This window comes from Anoplolepis gracilipes, chromosome 11 (assembly GCF_047496725.1).
Source record: "Anoplolepis gracilipes chromosome 11, ASM4749672v1, whole genome shotgun sequence".
Classification (NCBI taxonomy): Eukaryota; Metazoa; Arthropoda; class Insecta; order Hymenoptera; family Formicidae; genus Anoplolepis; species Anoplolepis gracilipes.
The window spans coordinates 6,911,826-6,934,858 of record NC_132980.1 but is presented as its reverse complement, the minus strand read 5'-3'; the positions used below and the strand labels follow the sequence as shown (position 1 = coordinate 6,934,858).

The 23,033-nt window shown below is 34.1% G+C and overlaps 2 protein-coding genes across 5 annotated transcripts in view; one reads left to right on the top strand and one right to left on the bottom strand.

Moving 5' to 3' along the window:
* Nucleotides 1-23,033, bottom strand: part of Dnc (phosphodiesterase dunce) — a 324,716-nt gene that overhangs the window by 234,577 nt on the left and 67,106 nt on the right. The window contains exons 1-2 of one of the 4 annotated variants that reach the window (XM_072901830.1): nucleotides 16,992-17,419; nucleotides 7,604-7,828 (exon numbers count right to left, since the gene is read on the bottom strand). The exons of 2 other annotated variants lie outside the window; for them this stretch is intronic. In XM_072901830.1, the coding sequence (XP_072757931.1) occupies nucleotides 7,604-7,686 (83 nt within the window). In that variant the 5' untranslated portion in view covers nucleotides 7,687-7,828; nucleotides 16,992-17,419. Of the gene's footprint in view, nucleotides 1-7,603; nucleotides 7,829-16,991; nucleotides 17,420-23,033 lie in introns of those variants that run through there. One more of the 4 variants, XM_072901820.1, reaches the window with a different exon arrangement.
* Nucleotides 600-6,629, top strand: LOC140671308 (uncharacterized). The gene is given in 8 exon segments (XM_072902566.1): nucleotides 600-635; nucleotides 1,054-1,137; nucleotides 1,140-2,525; nucleotides 2,559-3,266; nucleotides 3,453-3,524; nucleotides 3,803-3,880; nucleotides 3,956-5,338; nucleotides 5,559-6,629. Coding segments are annotated over 8 exon segments (4,818 nt in total).

Sequence of the window (23,033 nt, the reverse complement as noted above, 5' to 3'; positions counted from 1 at the left end):
CTAAAAATATTAATTTTTTCATAAAAATTTATAGCGTTCTTTACCAAACTTTTTTGATATAACTTATTAATGATAATTTGTTTTATAACAAAATATTACATACAAAGTATATGTATTAGTAAAATATGTGTAAAACATTACATATTTTTATGACAATTTCATATTTTATGAAACTTTAAATAAATAAATAAATAAATCTGAAATATATATAAGAATATCACAAAAACACTTTGCTGAATACCCGTAATAAATACGAAAAGGAGATCTCATTTTTAATAAAGGATTTAATAAAGTAATGCGACCTTAATTAGTATATATCTCATAATTAGTACTCAAGATAGCCCAATACAGATATGCAGATATATTCGTATCAATGACCAAAATTTTTGATAAAGAAATATCGAAAGTAATCGCATACCATGTGACAAATCTCATAAACGATTTGTGGCAATCCACTAACAGAACCTGGCCGTGTTGGAACCTATCCAAAATTGATGGTGCATTTTCCACGAAAATGTGACGCGTGATTCGCGCGACGAACGAGTGCTAGGCGTATCTCGTATATCAAGTCGTGAGACATGATTTAATAAAGATAATGTATGTGTACGACGACGCACGAGCAAATAATTGGCCAGGTAAACGTTAGTTAGAAACCATATTAAATCCTCTAACACGATTAATGAATATATATATATATATATTTTTTTTTTAACACATTTTTCAAACACGAAAATAACCGCGAAAATGAAAAAGTTATTTCGCAATCGCATCGCGTAAAATTGCTAACCATAATAAAATTTTTAACAAAATGATACTGTACAAGCAGATGTATATTTTATAATTGCAAATATAAATTTTTGCAATTACACAACTACGCGTTTTATTACGTTAATAGGTTATTTTTTTTTAAAGATAAATGAATTAACCTACGTTTTGATGAGCAGATTAAATTCGCAGCATACTCAAATATTTCGAGGATATCATTAAATATCTAGTGGGACGTCCTGAAAGAAAATTATATATAGAGGACAGAGACAGATATATTAAAAAAAGTTTGTCGGAGCTACTACCGAACAAAAAAATGCAACATTAACAGAAGGATGTTTTCTTGTTGAATCAAAGATTCACGAATAAAATTTACGATCAAAATCACATCGGAAGGAGAAAAATTCATAATGAAAGAAATGAATTCTTCTCGAAGAGAAATGTCGAAAGAGAATAATGGAATATTAAAAACGACTGTGTCGGAGTCCTATTCTGAGGGAGTCGATGACATCGAGGGAGAAGATAAATCAGTTTGGGAGCATAAAGAAGGCACGATTACAGAAATAACCTCTGTCGATCAGCTCGACAAGATGTATTCGCCTCGAGATAACGATGAAGAATCAAAACGCGAGGTTAAAAATCCGGGAAAAATCGACAACGTGTCAATGGCCGGCAAACGTGTGCATCAACGTCCTTTCTGCGATATAATTGACAAGCGAGAGCAGCGTAGAGAGAAATTGGAAAAAATGGAAGGAGATCTGCGAAACCGCCTGGACATGCTTGAATGTTCGATGCCGGCGGTGATGGTGTGGAATATCTTGAAGAGGTCCCAGGGTTTACCTGTCTGCAGTATGGGGCGCATTCTCGAGAAGCAATTTAAAGACGCGAGAGAACTTTCCTGCCGCAGCACGCCGAGCTGTCATTACGATTGCAGAGTTCGAGAGGTCGAGGCTGAAAGAAAATTGGCGTTAAAAAAGACGGAGGAAGCGCGAACTCTGTGGTCGGAAAAACTCGCAACATTAGAGATAAGAAAAAGGAAACTCGAGGAAGCTAGGAGGATTCAGGAGGAACAAAAAGGCGCGATGGAACGTTTGAACGAAGAAGCCAAAGCACTGCGGGAAGCGATAGAGAAAAAGACGATGGAAACCGATGAATCGTGTCAATATGGCGAGTGCGGCGACATACAGTGCAAACAGAAATGGCTCAGTAAAGTCTCCAGTGTGGCCTCTATCGAATCCGGAGATATCCAGTGCCTGGAGAAGCTGCAGCAATTGGCGGAGGAAGAGGTGATTATAAAGCGGGGCATCGCCGAGTTGGAACGCCGCGAAGAAGCTTACATGAGGACGCTTCAGCAGGCCGATGAGCTTTGGTCGAAGATAGAAGGTGACACGATCAGCACGACAAGCGCGTTGCAAGAGCAATTGGACATGAAGATCGCCGCGAATCAGCAGCTGGCGGATCGCGTGTGCGAGCTGGAAGACGCGCTGGAAAAATGTCGGGCGAGAATGGCCGCGTGCAGAGCGGAACTGGAGAAGTTTCTGAGCATCGCGAAAATCGAAGCTACGATAGGTCGCGACGACGACGTCGCGGAAGTGACGGATAAAGCAGTCGCGGTTAAAGTTAAAGTCGTGGATCGGCCTATTGGCAGAGTAGACGACGTGGCAATAGTGGCGGATGGTGAAGTGCTGGCGAGAATCGAAGCTGCGGACGAGGAAGTATTAGCGAAAGTCGAAATGGTGGACGAAAAAGCATTGGCAAGAGTCGAAGTTGTTGACGAGGAAGCTTTGGCGAAGGTCGTCTTGATCGATGCCGACGCCGAAGTTGCTCTCGTAGGAGATGATAAATATGTCTCGGTTAAACCTGACTTGGCTGATATTGCTATCGATCGTCCGGTGGATCTCGTGCGAATCGAGGACGCGGAAATCGTAGTTCAACCGGAAGATTTAATTTACGAGCAACAGAAATTCGAAAAAGTTCGGGAATACTTGGCCAAGTTAGGTTCGTTAGAGGAACTGGATAAAGACGGTGAACCATGCGCGCCTGATTTTGTGTGCAATGACGTGGTATCCTCGCCTACTGGTATGACAGACGAGGAATTGATTGCGTTGGGCGTAGATCCTTCGAAGAAACTTGATGAAAAATTAGTCGCGCGCGAGGAGGAACGTGAGAGGCAATTTCGAGAAGAATTAGCAAAAGAAGCGAAAGATGTCGTCGATGAAATCGAAAAGGAAAAAAAAATAGATGAAATTTCTGACGTCGAAATCGAGGCAAAACTTGTCACTACGGCAATAGAACAGATTACGGAGGCCATAGACGTGCCTCTTAAAGAAATCGTAACTATTCAGACTATTCAAGAAGCTGTGGATGATAAGCCGATAACAATGCCGAATGATGTTAAAGCGGAAATAAAAAAGATCGAAATCGACCAGGCCATTGTTATACAACGGGATACGATCCTATCGTGGATCGACATGATTGATACAATTCGCACGTCAGCAGCGGTATATCATTTGTATTATAATTAAAATAAAGGAATATTGCAATTATATAAATATACAGAAATTGTGCATTAATATTCTAGTTAATTATTAATTATTAATTATTAATATTAATATTATAATATAATAAATGCAATATTTCTTTTTCTTATTAATATTAATGATACATCTGTTCCGTTTTACATTTAGAAACATCCTGCCTGTCACACAGTGAAAAAAGATGCTGATGTCTTAATCGAACAGGTCGGCGCGCATGTTGGGGTAAGAAATCAGGGTAATGCGATTCGTAAATAATTTACAAATAATAATACTAATAATATATAAATACATAATAATAAAAATAATCTATAAATAAGTAATAATAAAATACAAAATAAATATGTGTGTATATAAAAACGTAAATGTATAAATATAAACACAATAAAAGTTTTAGCACATTATTTAACGGAATTAAAAAAATTTGAGAGATATATTAATATTAGTTTTACAGTCTTTATAAACGCCTTTCATTATAAATCTAATTATACATATTTTATCAGATAAAACCTAAAAAAGTAGAAGAGGAAAACGCAGTAACAATCACAGAAGATAAGCGAGAAAAAGTGATTGAAAAAAATGAAATCAAAATAAAAGAAGAAATAATAATTGAAACTGAATTACAAGACGAATTAATAATATCGAAAAACGGAAAGATGGAACCAAAAAATGAATCAATACCATCCCCTCATCCCGAAGAAACATCAGTAGAAGTAAAAGCTCCGATGGAACCAGTAGCTGAATTACTGCCTACTTTTACGAAAGAGGAAATATCGGAACCTCCTACGACAGTTTCAATAGAAAATTCCTTTCAATCTCCCGTCAAGGAAGATTTGAAAATCGATCCGACAACTGAACCTGTATCGTATAAAATAGAGCTCGAAAAAACAGAAATTGGAGAAGAGACACAAGTCAAGGAAATCGTAGATGATACAAAAGAAGCTGAAATACCCCAAGTTAATAAGATTAAGGAAAACGCAGAATTTGAAGATTTGACAGATAAGATGGTGAGTGTTCAAAAAATAGAAAAAGAAGAAGAAGAAATCATATCCGAGGTAAAAATAACTGAAAATAAAGTAGAAGACGTACTAATAAAAGAACCAGTAATAGAAAAAACAGAAGCAGTAGCAGAACAAATAACAGTAGATGAAAGATTACCAGTGTCAAAAGAAATTGATGAAAGTGAACGTGTAGAAGACGTGGTAGAAAAGTTGAAGGAAATTACACAAGTTGACAAAATAGAAATGGCAGACTTAGAAGATGCGGATATCAAAGAAACAAAGCCTTCGGAAGTTCCAGCTGTTGTAACAGAAATAGAAAAAGATGTAGAGGAAGCATTACCGATAGTGGATGTGAAAGAAATAACAGGAATTATGCCAGAAATAGTCTCACCGACCGTGGATTTAATTGAGATAGAAAAAATCGTGGATGTTGAAGAGGTGCCGATTCCAGACGTAATAAAAGAAAAAATTATCGTTGAAGAACTTCCTAGTGAAGAAAAAATTATTGTTGAAGAATTTCCTAGTGTGGTCGCAAAAGAAAAACCAGAAGAGAAAGTCGAGGTCGAAGAACCAGCAATAACAGATATAATACAGGAAGAAATTGAAATCGAAAAAGCGCCAATAATTCCGGATATAGTAGAAAAAATAATTGAAGTAAAGGAACCTATTGCGGAAATAATAACAAAAGCAAAAGACGAAGAAATTAAAGAAAAGCTAGAAAAAATTACACCGATTATCGAATTAGCCGAAGAAAGAGAAAAAGAAGAATTACCATCGATAAAAAAAGAAGAAATATCGAAAATTACATTACCTCCGAAACTGATAGAAGACGAAAAGAAAAAAGAACCAATAAAAGAAATAAAGCCAGAACTCGTCGAAGCAGAATTAAAAATTCCCATTACTGAAATAAAACCAACCGAAATAGAAGTGCCAATAATATCAATCGATCCTCGATTATTGATGCAGCCATACTGGATTGTAGCGAAAATCAAAGAAAAGGAATTAGTGCAGATTGCACCCAAGATGAAATTACCCTGCGCAGAATGTTGTTTGGTTAGTAAAAAAATCATTCTTTCATTTTTAATTTCGATTAATTTCACAAATGGAATATTTTTCTGCCCACGCGAGACACGACAATAATATTGTTTCCGATACATTCGCATTTTTTTTTTTATTTTTTTTATTTTGTTCTGAAACATCCTGTTTATTAATAACTGCTGACTAACATTTTGAATGCATATTTCTCCTACATTTGCAGCAACCACCAGCAACCGAGATCGTCAAACCGATCGAGATCGTGCAAACCAACGTCGCTCAAACCGAAGTCGTGCAAACCAAAGTTGCTCAAACGGAGGTCATGCAAACCACACACACCGAAGTCATACAGACCGAAATTGTAGAAACCGAAATCGTAGGAATAACCACGCAAACGATTTCGGTCGCTGAACCGCCCCGTGTGCCTTCGATACGTGTTACTGGTGAATATTTAAAACCAGTCGAGTTAAAAGCACCGAGCACCGAAATCGCCGGCGACCGTCCTGAAATAACCGGTCAAAAAATGCTCTTGCACAAACGCTTAAAGGACCAATCGACCGTCACGACCGCCAGCATGGGATCACAGACGGATAAAACGAGCCACGTTAGTCACGACCGAGTTGTAAGAGATGAAAGAGAACGCGCGAGAGTGACTACAGATGAACTTTTACGATCTATAAAGATCGCCGCCAAGTTAGCGCAACCGGACGCGGAACGCGAGATTAGAACGATTAATTATGGCGGGAGGTCCGACGAGATGGGCAAGGCGACCTGCAACTGTTGCCAATGCGGTAGAATCTCGACACCACCGTCGACGAGACCTAGATTAAAGGTCCGACCGCAGATTGATGCGAAAACTGCACCGCCTCCGGCAGTACCTGCGTTCAAGCGTACCTTTATTCCACCTAAAACCGATCGCCCAATATCATACGATAGATTGTGTCCTGATTGTAAAGCGAAAATTCAGGGCAAGGTGCCGCACGAAAAGTATCATGTCGAGAAGATTTCTCGTGATCAGCAAAGTTGCTGTGGTTACACGTCACCGATCGATAAATCGTACCGCGAGGTTCCTCGAAAAAGAGAGATCGAAAAAAAAGATCAAAGCTGCTTAGCCAAAATGCCTAAACGAAAGGCTAACTTATTCGAACTCAAAAGAAAAGATGATTTGCAATCAATTTTAGAGGGTCCAGAAAAATTTGATGTAGAACCATTATCACCAAGTTGCATTTGTTACAAAGAAAAACCGAAAGCAGAGGCAATTAGAAAAGGAAACTGTTATTGCGGATTTCCATGATTATTATTATTCTATTTAATAAAATTTATATAAATCACATAATAATGTATGATTCGTGCAATAAAAAAGTTTGAGAGTAAATATCTTGAAATATTTTAAAATATTTATTCCTAATAATTTTTATCCACTTAACAATACGATACTAAAATAATGAATTGTAGAAAAAAATTTGTCACAATTTATGGAATGAGCTGTATAATATATTTATCACAAATGATACATGAACTGTAATATATTATTAAATATTATTATTGCTATTTAAAAGTTCTTCATTTTATAGCTATTTAATCAATATTAAATATTATAATAATAAAATAAATTAGAAAAATGGTTAGTAATGGAATCATCAATAAAATATGGAAAAATGTTTCATAGGATTGAATCAGAGTTCGTTAATAGTAATTTCTTATATTAGATTTTTGATTGAGATAACACGAATAAAAAAAAGAATTAAAAAGAGATTATATTCTCTCGAATGATACAATATAATTCTTTCATACAATGTAATTCTTTCTCTCCTACAATGCTATACTAGTAATTTCATTGTATTGAACAAATGTGTTGTACAAAATATATTAATTAATTGCAAAGTAAGCAATTAAGCAGTCTGCAAAATAATTTCTTAATCTATACACGAGAGATGTAGTTTCAAATTTTTCTAAGCAATTCAGTCATATCTAATTATTATTTAATAAACAAAGTATACTTACACATAGAGGCGAGATTTCTTTTCCTGTAGTACATATTTTTCGGTTGTTATTAAAAGAGAATTAAAAGTCTAACGGAGCAGAGAGATCTAAAGATCTCATCTAAAAATCTCATTTCAAGAAGAGATGTTTAAAAAACATCTCAAAGTAGTACAGACGTCTGCACGACATATTTTCTACATATGTTCAGACATATGTTTGCTCTATTTGTCAGATCGATCGGCGTTTCATCGGAATAAAAATAAAAGTAAAAATTGTAGCACTCACCGTACGTTGGCCAAGGTGTGCCTACGGGAACGCAGGTTGTGATAACCACGCAGCTCACCGATGCTACCCTGCTCGGCCTGCATCCTAGCCTGCGCCGTCGCGGCGGCAGTAGCGATCACGTGGTGCTGGTGCCCGCCCGGGGCGCCTGCCGTCGTGACGCTCCTGCGGGAACGCCAGCCGCTCCTGCTGCCGCTCTGTGTGGGCGACTTTTTAGGTTGATAAGGTCTGAAAATGGCGTTGAAAACATACGCTGGCGTATTTACCAACGTATTTACCGTGTCAAGCGACGCAACAGACCATGTATATCTGTATACGGCTCTAGGGTGTTTTAAAAGTATCTAAAATTTATATTTTACCTCAATATGACGCCTAAACCCATTAAATTGCTAATAAAATTATTATTTTTTTTTTTTACGAATGCACTTTGAGCACTATAACATGACAATCTGTTGTTGCGTTAGAAAAATCTCGCCCTTATATATTTTACTTTTACTCTTCATTCTGTATCTTCTTTTTCCGCCGATTAAAAGATTTTTATTAAACTTCCTAAATTTGTATCAAAGAAATATTTTCCGCAAAGTTATCAAAGACTTAATATATAAGTTAATATAATTAAAATATAATAAATATAATACAATGTGATAGATGTGTGTGTGACATCCTGTAAGAATTTTTAATAATTTTATCAAATTCACAAATCATGTTCTAACACTTATTGTTAGACCTGTCATGCCTATATTAATATAGTATAATGAGACAGAGACCTGTCTTTCCAGTACTCTCCAGACGATTTTCGAACGGATTGTGACAATTAACTCCAATCATCGTATCAAACTATATAGGTGTCTGGATCAATATTTCGTATTTTAAACCGCTCTGGTTACAATTTAATCACTATCTATCTCATTTATCTCACAAAACAGAATATATAGAATATATAGATTCTCAGAACGCCAACGCTTTTAATCAAATCTGAACAATTATTTTCAACAAATAATTGTAAAGCAAGTTATACATATAATATACATGAAAATCTGACGTTACATTTGCGTAGTTGTCATACCAAATTCCCTATCTTAGTTTCGTTGACCAAATGTATATATACTTAGGAAATGAGTCACGACAAGGGTAGCTTACACTGCTAAATCCGAGATCTCCCAAGAGATTGCAGGATTGCCGCGGGAATCTTCTGTCACTTTTTGTACTCTTTTATATCTTTTTTACTTGCGTTTGTCGCTATGCATAATACGATGAGACAAGAGAGAAGAGAACGATTTGGAAGCCTCGAGGGATTCCATCGGACAAGTAGTAAAAAAAAACAAAAAAAAAGAAACAAGAAAATACATAATCGATTGTATCCTACACGTGCGACATCCATCTAATAGAGATAATTTGATCAAAATAATATAACAGAAAAAAGAAATTATTCGGCGAAATAAAGGTGACTCAAAATGACAGAAATACCGTAACATTATATCGAAAAACGAAAATAAACGTGAAACAAACGAGCTAGTGATAGAAACAGGAGTGACTTATAAATATTGGCTTGGCATATTGCCCGGCGACGTCGTTCACTACGAGATAGACATAAATTGTAATTATTTCTCACGGTCTGTCATAAATTAGACATATAACGGAAACACTTATAACAAGTTATTAGTTGGCAAAATTTCGATTCGATAATTTTGCATTTATAACGTGATGAAAATCATCAAGATTGCGAGAGTGAGAGAAAAATCCGGCATAATAATAACGCGCAGTTTAAAATTTAAAATAGATGCTTATATATTTAAAAAAGATATTTGATATATAAAATTTTAAACTTTTATTGTAACAAATAATTCAATAGAGTAAATGACACGTTACTACATGTTGCAGAAATAAACGCATCGCGTTTGTCAACAATGAGTGCGTGAATGCGCGTAATATTAGGTCGGGCAAATCATTAATTATTAATGACATTCTATTTATGCTTACTTGCGAATCATAATCAAATCAGCGTGAATTAATCTGCGCAGTATTAAATCGATCTGTTGCAAAGCTTCTCTAATATTAGCATCCATACGTTTCTCGCACGCGTATGCGTTCACGCGTAAAGGCTTGCGTTTTATCAGTAAATCCTGAGTTATTGTCGACGAGGCAGCTAGCCAGCTCTATGATACCTCCCCCCGCCCGCCTTCCTCCCATTGCGTCAATCCCGATGTGATGTTCTCGAACGCGCGCGTAGTGCTTTTCACCGGCGAACATACTGTTTAGACATGCAAATTCGACATATTTGTCAAGGTAACAAGCGTACATGTGACATCCACGAGCGTCAAACGTAATCCGCGTGCATATATATATCGTTGCATATTTTGCCGCGCATTTTTTCCCGTTAATCCGATCCCATATCTGCCGCCTCGATTGTGGCCGATCGCGATTTTGACAGCGCGCGAAACATCAACAGGTTGCCTTGCGACGCAGGATAAGTCGACGTATCGAACGATCGATATGTGTCGAATCGAGGCACGCGCACGAATCTCTCTGATTTATCTCCGATTCACTGTAACGTAACATATGAGGCAATCGTGAGAGAAAGAAAAAGAGAGAGAGAGAGAGAGAGAGAGAAAGAAAGAAAAAGAGAAAGAGAAATTCGAAATCTGACTGTCCTAATATAATACCAAAATCTCCCGATTGCGTTACATAACGGATCCCGATATATGCACATATGTAACATATGTACCGGCATACAAAGCGCTCGTACATATCTATCTATATATATATATATATATATATGTATATATGTATATATATATATATATATATATACATATATATGGGCGGCTAATACGCGAAACTGAAATCTCGAATAACGTCGAAGGAAATAGTCACTTTGTGCTTGCGCTCCAGCTGCCATATCTACCGATATGGTTGCACCGTTGACTAAAATTCGGCCTCGATTCGTCCTCGAATCACACATGCTGCTGCATTGAAACTTGGCCGGAGATGTTCCTCTCCTCCGGCTTATTTCCCCCCTCCCCGGTTTCTTTATAGAGGGATCCACTTCTCGCGCGTTCTAATTATACGAGATTCACCTCTCGGAATCAGTTTACTAAACGATCGGTCTATTCCGTGGCGAACAGTACTATATGGTGTGTTATAATTCAAATCTCGTTCACCGGCAACGATTCCCGTTCCACATTCTCAGGTCGAAGATAGACAACATCGTGAATACGACGTATGAAATATAAAAACTCACGCGAGCGAGGTTGCGCTTAAAATAGTTTATCCATTACTCGATTCCGTACAAATCGATAAGACGCTCTTCTACAAATTAATCCTGACCTTATGTATGCAATTTCGCATGAAAAAGAAGAAAAAGAAACAATTAGAGCAATATTTACGGTATCTCAAGTTTTTTTTTTTTTTTTTTTTATACTCACGTATCATAGTAAAAACGATTAAACAAATTATAACGATCGATATATAGAATTGCACCGATTTAATTTTGCAATAATACGGGAGAAGCGGCAAAATAACTTCTGGTTTTATAATAACAATCATTTAGATCTCTTTCAAAACAGTGCTGAAGAAAATTTGAAATAAATTCAACAAAAGAATACACACACACACACACACACACACAGTTACACAAAATATTATTTACAATAAATATTGTGTATATTATATCATGAACAAACAGTATTTAACATTTTCAGCTGTGCATTCACTCAAATTAAAACATTTATTTTACGATTTAGTTGATGTCATAAATAAATAAGATGTTTAGTCTCTCTATTTTTAATTATTTATTAATTGTTTATTTTTTAATTATATATATATATATATATATATATATATATATATATATATATTTATACATACATACGTGTACGTAAAACAAAACGTAAGTAAGTAAAATAAAAATAACATATTTTATAAATATACAGATTATGACTTATAAAAAAAACAGTAGAAAATTAAAATCACTTTATTTAACATATTTGGTTAAATATAGTGATATGAGTATAATAAATGAAATAAATGATGAAAAAAAAAATGATATTTGAAAAATATCTTTTATTAAAAGTATATACTGTAATTATGTAAACTTATTGATTGTATTATTAATATATTAATTATTATATAATTACTTTAGAAATAATTATTATGTATTAATTATCTATTATTTATTATTATTTACATATATTTTATTATACCTGTTTTTGTATACTGAAAAAAACAAGCGTTGTGTATAAATATTATAGAATATTTTAAATAGTTTGCATAACATTACTTGCGGTTTATTTATAAATTTAAAATATATAATATTAAACTTAAAATAGAGTATTTAAAAGTATATTGATGATAAAATATTGACTTAAAATACCATTTATTTAAATACTTATAATGTAAAATATTATTTAAGTCAAAGCTTCTTAGATCAATTAATGAAACTAAAATATTTATTTATTATTATCTATTTTAACTACTTTTTTTGCAGAGCACTGTAAAATGGCACGAATAAAATAAAAGATATAAATTCGGAGATATTCGTGAGATCTCAAATTGAGAACAATAGAGTTTAAAAAAATACACTCTATGTTTATAATATCTGAATTTTTTGATAATCGAATTAAAACATCCGATTTAATTTAATGCTAGTGCAATATCTGTTAATTTTTATTCTATTCTTGATTGCGTTCTTAAGTATGTAAGATCTTACATTATAAGATAAGTGTTTCATAAGTATTTCCTGCATTAATTACATCAGTCGCTTTAGCATTCTCGAGACAAGTTAATTATTGGTTCGATCATGTTTTCTTAAATAATGCAAGGAAATTTCTCTGCAACTATGCTTCAAGTTTACATTCCCACTCTAATAATTTGCATTTTCATAGTAATACCGCAAGTAGGGTGAGAATATGTGATGATATATAAATTTCTATAAATAACATATACTTACGCAAAATGGCGAAAATTATTAATAAACAATAGAAATTAATGATAATGAAAATGAAAGGAATCTCTTGAATTAAACGCGCTTATATGTCATAGATATATTTTAATAATTGCATGTTTATCAATCATTTTACATCCAAATTAGCTAATCGCTTGATAATCTGTACGTGCGCTTAGATGCTTAACAGTAATGGCCATTAACGTAAAACCGATGGATACTCATCATTAGTGTTAGACCATTATGTACTGTAGAGGAAAACCGCAATCAATGCTAAAACAAGCAAGATCAGATCGATCGTTTTCCGTGCGAGTACAGACATACGTATCGGTTTTTCCGATTCGAAAACACATTCGAACGAATAAATCTTGAAATAAAAAGCTCACATCAACACGACGTAAATTCCTTGGAAAAAATAATCCATTTCTTACACAAGAATAATTCAAATAACGAAAAGATTTAAAAACAAAAACTAAAACCTTTATGCAAGAGAAAAGTTTAATGTTTTACTTAAAGCTAGTCTAGTAAATGTAACGTCCACTAATCTAAATGTACATTAATTAACAAATCGATAATCTTGTCTCTTCAAATAAAATCCGACATTAAAGAAATAGACGTAAAATCAAGTAGGATTAACGCGATTAATTTCGGTTTTACCTTACATCTCGTGTTATCGATTGGACTAATGATCCTTTCACGCAGCTGTGTATTTTACGCAATTATCGGAGGGAATATCTCGGCAAGTGCTAAGGTCTAACGGCAAGCTTTGAAGCTTCGCACTCTCGACACACACGTGTTCCCGTTAGTCTGCATCTCGCCCGGATCCCCTAATTCCATTTAGTCGGTAGCGTCCACTCGAGGAAATTTCGGGCACGGTCTCGATGTTTCCCGCGGCTGATTGGATAGTCATAACGCGCATATATCACCCCGGCGATATGAAGCTATTGACCGCCCTTCACGCAAGCGAGAGAAGCATGTTTTTCCAATATTCTTCCATTTATTTCACGAACATCGTTATTATTCGAATTTCTTCTATTTACTCGAACAGTAAGTTTAATTTCTCTTAAATATTGTCTTCGATTTAACATATTAATTAAAAAAAAAAAACTTTTATCAATTTTTATATACCTAATTAATGATGTCTGAATAACATACATTTTTTATTTAATTATCTTCCATATTTCTTGTCAAAACAACCTCTGTCAAGAAAGATATATTAATATAAATCGCTTCAGCCTAATAATCCTGAAATAAAGTGTACTATGAAGGATTTTGAACAATACATGTACAAACAAACGCCATGTCATTGGTATAAATGTGATACATGTTTAATATTTAATCATAATTCTCATAACATGTAACAAAAAAAAAATGATACATTTTTCTCTTTCTTCTTCATCGCGCGTCAGATGTCTGTTTCACATTGTTAACGTATTCGATATTAATTCACAATGGAATCCCAAATGAATATATACATATGTAATGTATCACATTTTGATTCATGCAACACGATTCGTACAAACGTCCAAAGGTCTACAGTACAGCTCATAATATCCAACGGGCAAATCAATGAAGCATAGCCTCTGAAAATGTAGGTAACCATTTGCTTTATCCTTCATTCCCGTTGTACTCAATCCTGCATTAACGCGATGCATTAATTTCTGTGCTCGTCAATTACTAACCTTCGATATAAATTACTTCATGTGATAAGCAAGACAATATTACGAGCGTAGAAATTATTTCATATCTTCCTTTTAATTTTTTAAATATATTATCTTTGAGTACTTTCTCCAAGTAAATATTTTTTTGCATTCTTAATCATAGAACGTACTAGTGGAATTTACCTAAAAAAAATTCGTAGACTATTATATAATTTTATTTTTCCTTCGCATTTCAATGTAAAGTATAATATAATTGAAAAGCTTGTCATCGTTTTTTCTATTCACGCAATTCTTTCATAAAGAATTGGAAAACAGCTCGTTTCTCATCCATACTCGTCGATTTTCATTTTCAAACTATTATATATTTGTATGCATGCGCATACGCATGACCGAGGGAGCTAAAAATATGTTCATTGTCAAAGGGCTTTCAGAAAGAAAAGCCCGAGGACGGCTCCGCAAGAGACGGGGATGCGGTAAGCGATGAAAGGATATAGTCCGAAAGTTGGATATAGAAGGTCGATGAGCGGTCGTCCGTTCAAGTCTCGGTGTCTACCCGGGCAATTACGTCAAGAACGCAAAGCAATCAATGCGAACTGGTTGTAACATTTAATCGGATATAGAGGATGAATAGCAACCGGCACAGATTAAATTTCCCCATTCTCGAGATGATCTTTCGCCGGTTATTGGGGGATCTTCGCGTGCCATTCTCTGCGAGTACAATAGCCGCGTAACCACGCTAAATCAATTGAACCAGGTGCATCAATCAGTGTATGGATGCAGGTATTACAGAACATTTCAATATTATAACAGTAGCAGATCTTTAGTCAGAGAATTTCCGCGATTCCACAGATTTTGTTTCAAAGGGGAACAATAAGTGAAGCAAACTTTAATGCATAAGGATAAATTAACATTGGCGTTCTGAATTACTTAATATGTAGAAAGTATATTTTTTATTCTATAATCACGTCAGGGTGTCTACTCAAATCTTGTAAAAAAATTCTTTGAAAATTTCTTTGAAGCTTTCAGGTATTTTTATTCAAAACTTCAGATAAAGAGAATATTTAAAAAAATTATTTTATTTAATTTTCTAAAATAAATTTTTGTATTATTTACGTTTTCTAATGCTTTCATTCAAATACAAAGAAAAAACGCAAGTTACTTAAGTTTCAAGTGCTAGATTTACAAATGTATTTTAAAAAAATGAATAACTTTTGTTAAGATAAAAATTTCTAACTTTAATAACATTTTCCTTTATCACTAAAAATAAAGAATATGTACTGTATGTATATTCAATTTTGTTAAGACATTGAGTATATAAATAGAAATAGAGAGATATATTTATAATATACATTTAAACGGGCAAAATGATTAAAAAAAGAATTTTAAAAAAAATTCTGAATTCCAATAAAATTCCATGAAAATTCTTTGATTTATCTAACTACAAAAAAATTCTCTGGAAAGTTTTTCAAGTCTTTCATGTTTATCAGAGAGCATAAATCCTGTTATATTGTATTACATTCGTGCTGCTACGAAAATATAGAACAGATTTATCTCATCCGCAGTTACTTGTATTTATTTTCTGGCGCACGCAATTGCTTTCGTGACGCATTAATAAGTTTTTCTTTTCCTCCATAAACATTTTCAGAGACTAAAACTAATCGAAACTTTTGCAACACAGTAATGTATCATTAAATTGAGTGACCGGCATAAACTCGAACGAGAAAACGTGATTCGTTCTTGATGTCGATACGTGAAATAAGTTTGATAACATATATATATATATATATATATATATATATATATATATATATGTGCAACGCTAAAATATATCGCATAATATTGAGAAATGTGTCAGTTCGAGGCAGTGGAACTGTTACGCGTTTTACATATGACCCAGGCGAGAAAGTTTGTTTTCCAACTAGTTTTCGCAACAACAGATGTCTTATTCTATAGAAATATGTTTTAAGTGCCCACAGAATAATGTAAAGAAAAAAAGTAATGCTTAAAGAGAAAGTTATTTTCAGTATGTGAATAGTTTGTAGCTAATTGTAACAACTACCGCAAAAGTTTTCCCCCCTGGAATTATTCATGCTTATAAATACGCGAATAAATTTAACCGCGTAAAATTACAAGATGAATGTGTTAAATTGAGTGCGTAAAATACTTAATGATATTAATACGTAACATAACCGTAATAATGCATGAATTACGTGCATATTACGAACCGCGAACAGTTAATTGCAATCATAGAGGAAAGCGTCATTAATTAATCGCAAAATTTAACACATTCTATCCATATCTCATAGCAAAATATATAATTATATCGGCAATTAGCTACTTAAAGCCTTGTTTACATCGCACGATATGTTTGCGTTTTAATGAGACATGCAACAATTAACGACACGAAGCATCGTTAAAAATCAATATCTGTAAACCAATAATTGTGCGCCAATTGGATAATAATCGAACGCGTTCAGCAGAGAAAACAAATGATTAAAAGTTAAAAAAAAAAAAAAAAAAAAAACCATCACGTTTAATCATCTTTAATCATGTTTGACTCGTTACTCAATACTAGTCCTCGTTGACCGTGTCCATTGTATTTACGTTAATTGATTAAATAAATTCACATGCTGTGATTTTAATCTGATGTAATAATAGTCGATCTCGCTAAATATCGTACAACGTAAACACCCTTTGATGAAGAAAAATGAGCGTGACGAAACGATAATAAACATAATTATGAGTCGAATTAAATCGAAAAACCCACGAAACTAGATTAGCAACTGACCTTTCTCGGACGTGACGACCCTCCTCATCGTCCTCCTCCTCGATGTCCTGCAGCCGCGGGCTAAGCCGGTGCTGAGTGCCACTTTCCCTTCCGTAATCTTCCTCCTCATATATTCTTAACTCGCACTCTTTCTCCTCGTCGTCGAGATCATCATCGTCGTCATCATCGTCCAAATCCTCGTCGAGATCGCTGAGCGGTGCCCGTTCTTTAATCTGAGCCACGCAGATACGTTTCGGCTGTTGCTGCTGCTCTTGCTGCGTATTTTTTTGCTGAGTCTGCTGTTCGTGCTGCTGGCCCTTCTGCTGCTGGTAGGGCTGTTGATACTGCTGATGCAAAGCAGAACTCTTCTTGTTCTCGGGGGTGGTCCCCGAGACAGCGACACCACCCCCACCCCCGCCGCCGCCGGCGCACGGCAGGCAGCAAGACCACGCGCCCCCCACCTCGGCACCCTAACGCACTCAATGTCAAAACATTTAGCGGGGCCAGCTGCAGCCAGGTTGTTCCGTCCTAGCAAGAGGCAGCGTCCGCGATGCTGATCGACGTACTCGCTGGGAGTTTGGCAGCCCCCAGACTCGAGCGAGTGAATATTTGTCTCGCTCGAGTATAATTTCTAGTACACTTCTGTTTGTCTGAAGTGCTCCGGAAGTTTGTAGTATTTGTGTAAACAATAAGCGTCGTAAACGATGGTCTCGTGAAACTCGTTGAAACAATTTTTCCGCTAAAGTCAATCACTCTTTGTTTGTATTCTTATACTTGTCAACGTAACGTCTTTCGTAAGTTGCATCGTCTTCTTTCTTTCTTCATAATTTTTTTCTTCATGATGCGCCATGTGAATTTCAGATTTTCAATTTGCTCTTGCAAAACTGTGTAAGCATCTTATGTCGGTATAAATTTAAATACGTAAAAGATTGTCCTTGCTAGACTTTCGTTTTCTTTTTTTTTGTTTTGTTTTGTTTTGTTTTAGATAAATAGAATTAGCTGTACATTTTTTGCCTTTAGTTACTCTCGCTTGCAATGATTAAGATATGTTTCGTTAGATTTTAATAAGCAATGTTTGAACAATATATTGCACAACATGATTTCCAAAGTTCCACATAAATATATTTCTTTTTCATAGACTTTATTGATTAAAAATAATACAAATAAGGAAACATATTTATCTCTCCCAGATTATCAGATATTCCATGATTCTAGGATGGAATTTTAACGACCTTAAAAACACAATGTTAATTTCTTCCTTATTTTTTTTCTATCTCATGTAACAGAACGTTTTAATTCGACAATTATCGGAAAATTATTTCTCCCTATCAGTGTGCTGACAAAATTAAACTTACACAATGAATCAACTGAACATCGAGCAGTTAATAAAAAGTTCATCATGATATATTTCACATGATACACATTAAAACACAAATTCATGTTGAAATTACGCTTGGCATCATACTTAGGTCGTCTTGATATATAAATTTACCTTTTAGATACCATGATAAATTTCCTATCACACACTCCGTAATATCAAGCTTCAAAATCGTCCATCATTGCTTCCGGAAAATTACTCCTTTTTTGTAAAACATTTAACTTATAATTTTTTATATCAGCATTCACGTACATCATTAGCAAATTATGTTCTTAAATATTGAGGAATCTTTAAATCTTCCTTGTTTCTAAATGTCAAGAAATTTTTAAATCTCCCGTTTTTCAACGAACGTACCGGTTTATAAATTTTATCCTTACTCTTGATGTTGATCCAGAGTTCACCGTTGCACGACATCGTCTCGTAATAGCAACATGGACTAATGAAACAATTATTAGCACGTTACCCTTTGTCTTAATACTTCTTTTGACGCCGCGTTATCTTCCGTGTCACTCTCTTCGCCACCTTATCCTCTTGTCCATAATTAAAGCTATCTACAGCTTTTTAATCTATAACCCTTAAATAAGAATATTTTGAACGTCGCCCCGAGGGCGACTAGCTACAAGCAACCTTGCCTTTATTCCAGAAAATGATTAATGGAAAATGTCTGCCTTCAAATCCTTGCCTCGCATGTCATAAATTCCGTCATCCTCTCTTCAGATGCTTGATTTATACGGAGACGATGTATTCAACCTATCGTCAAATTATTATTATCGTGTCAAGATACGAAGATCCTTTTTATTAGTCCCACAAAAATATTTTAACTTTATATTATTAACATCTTCACCTTAATTATCCAGAATATTACAGAATAATTTTAGCGTGGATATTCCTCTTGTTTTTTTATTTTTATCCCCCACATAAAAAACTCAAAATTAACATAGCTGTTCTCGCGCACGAACTTTCATATATTTATTTTCCTCGTTTCCTCATTTCTGAATTCTTCATGCACGTTTCGGCTCTTTAAAGTCCAAAGTAACTCCAAGTATAACAAGGTGTAAACTGAGTATGCAAAATTTTGTCGTCTAACAAGCCCGCCCGTTGCTCTTAATTTGTCTCGTACTCATCGGGACACTCAACACGGCTTGGTAAACTTTAAGACGAAAAACCGCAACTAAGCTAGCAACTAAGGCATTTGCACATCCTTTTGTGCACTCTTAGTAATTTACACGTTACTGACGATTTTCACATATAGATTCCTTCACCATTACGTCACTTTTCCTTTCATGCATTTTAGAATCTATGTATATTATTACTTGGTGAATCTTTATTGTATTATTATCGATTTCCTTTTTGTATAATAACGATATATAAAATTATACCAACTACGATCACACTACCGACACTTTGCTTCTATACATTTGTATTTTAGTCAGCGAGGTCGTAGCTTTTTATATTTTTTTTTTTTTTTTTTTTTTTTTTTAATATTGTATCGAACAGATGTTATCATGCAAAATAGTTTTGATGTAACGAGTCATAATTCGGAGCCGACAGAAATTCTTTTATTCAATTTTTCATACGACAAACACAGGAAATTATAAAATTCGAGCAGTTTATTTTTTCAAACAAACCACACGCGCTTTCAGTTAACGATACACCTCTCGATAAGTTCTCTAATCGTTCTCATTAAATCGTTCCTACTCACATCAGGTGGCTACAAACACGCGACGCATCGCAAAAGATTTTAGAAGTTTCGGCCCATAATCGAAGAAGAGGCGTAATTTTCTACGTGACGTAACTGTCGGGTCAAATGCACTCTCACGAATAGATTTTCCATTTTGACACGATATTTGTACGATAACCCGAGCCGCAAGTGCGAAAAAAAATTGACGAGAGAACGAAATCCTGTTATTGTCGACTTTTGCACTCAATCACGCACCACGATCAGCTGACACGAGTGAGAGTTTAATTTCCACTCCTTTGGATAACGTTACTCGTTTACACGCATTTGCGACACATTTATACGGATTAACCCTTGGAATCACACTTACACGAAATTGCGTTTCGTTTTCATTTTACGGATACTAGAAAATGTCTCTTTACTTTGTAGGAGAGGATGGAGCTCAGCTGAATGCATTTAACATATTAGGTGATTTCCAGTAACGAAGAATATGAAGCTCTTGGTGCGATGATATAAGACAGAACACGAAATTGATTGTCGATCGTTGAGAAGTATGCGTTCATATAAAGTCTCGTAGAATTATTATACATTAGGTCGATGCTCTGTAAAAAATTTCGTGTAAAATCTATGAGACGCTCGTAGAAGATACCTTTTCATATATAACGGTGATAATAGCAATTTCGATCGATATAACCGGGAAGAGAGATGCACGCAAGAGAGATGTACAAAAAAAAAAAAAAAAAAAACAAACGTTATATAAAATCTGTATGTACAATTTCACATATGTTTTTTTTTTTTAAATAAAATCAATATATGTATAATATAATGCCACACATTGAAAATATTTACATTGAAATATTAATTTTTCTCGTTCAACTGTTGCATGAACGCAGCATTTAAATAAAATCATGTATCATTTATTTAAAGAAAAAAGATTAAATGTATGCATTAAAGAATTACAAAATATTATTTCGTATTTCTTTTGCGTTGTTCCATTTTAAGATAGGCCACCTTTATTACCGTTATGATTTTCCGCGCGCAATCCGAAGATCGTTATAATTAAGAGGTTGCATCGCGCGCGTGCACTTAATCTCAATAATGATACTTTATCAAGGGTTTTCTTTAGTCAGGAAACGCTAGGTCGTAAATTAAATGCAAAGGTTAAGGCTGTGACTCCCTTGAGAAGGCTATGCAAAACGAAAAGACGAGCACGCAACGCAAGATCCAATCGTGTTTCTCGAGTAGCAGCGGCGAATCTACGGTTTTTCATATCTTACGAGAAATGCGTTCGATTTCGCCGATAAATCGATGAACAACATGCGCGCATTTATGTCGACGTTATTTATAATCAGCCGGTCACATGATATTTATGCTCTATAATAACGGTTACGGGCACAATAAAGATATTCACGAGATTATTTCGGCGTGACGATAAAAATGTCGATTACGTATATATTTTTCATTCTAGTACTCTCGTTGCATGCAAAATAAAATCTGGCGTTATTTTTTAAGGCTTTTATTCGTTCCTTTTGTTTTATATATATATATATATATATTGTACTTTCATCAACAATTGTTGAATTAATGAGTTTTGATAATTCCGAAGTAAAAAAATAAGCATTACAAAAAGTACGCACTCGTCCTATTTACAATTGAGCTTTACCTTACACGCGTATGTTAAATCAATGAGATCGATCGCTACAAGCAATGCGTTTTAATGTCGATGTACATTTTCCCTCAGCTATAAATCCTGTGCTCAGAGTACTTTAACGTAATTGAATTTGTAAAACAACTGTAGAAGGATTAGATCGAACAGCAGGTCTAAATTGAATATGTTGCATATATGTATATAGTGAACACAGCGAATGAAGGACATCAATAATTTAAGGCTCTATATAATAATGATAATCATGAAAAATATGCTAGAAATTGTAACTCCCAGCTGCAATTGCAATATAATTCCACGCTTAATCAGTGACTGAAATACAGTCATATATTGATGTCACCAGACATATAAATGCAAATGTACTATAGATACTTAATAATAAATTAATCATTCATTCCATGTCTCTTAATTATATAAAAACTGTATTACTAAAATCACCGAGATATCTGATAACATTTTTAATTAGGCATTTTAATTAGACAGACTACTATTAAATTATACAAATTTTTATACTAATGTAATAAGTGTATATCTATTATACAAATATATAATATAATACATACAAAAAATAAAGAGCAATGGATACAAAAGGATTAAGAAGAAAACCGATAATAGAAACGTTGATAGTGAACGATTAAAAAACTTCAGTGGCGGAATACTAGAAATGAAAGCGTCTGCAGAGATTGTAAATTACATTCCTCTCCTGAGAATATATCGCTACCACGCAGCTGCATAGAGCAGCAAAAGTATGAAATGGCTGACGCCGACGAAATAATAAACATCCCATCTAAATTACAAAATAATCAATGCTACAAGCGAAAGTTGCAAAACAATTGCAATTTCATCGAGCAACGGAGATTGAAATTGTTAATTGGCTGTGCGCTTCATTAAATTAATTTAATTTAATATACACACGGGCGTGAAATTTATATATATTCTTTGCACTTTACTTAATTGAAGTAAATTATGAAGATTTCGCCTTTTAATTATACTTAACTGAAATTTATTAAATTATCAATATATATATATATATAAATTGTAATTAAAATAAATAAGATAAGCGTCATCATTTTTTTGTAACATATTAAAAGAGTATAATAATTATTAAAAATTATTAAAAATATAATATTACTAAAAATATATAAATAATATTAAATATGAAAATAATACTATAAAAATATAAAACATATTATTATAAAAATATAAAAATAACATTGAAATATATTATATTAAAAATATAAAAATTATAAAAGATAATTAGAGTAGTTTATCGTTTGTATTTTCCTTTCTTATCTCATCTCCTGTTATTATTATTTTTTCCTATTATTGTTACATTTTATG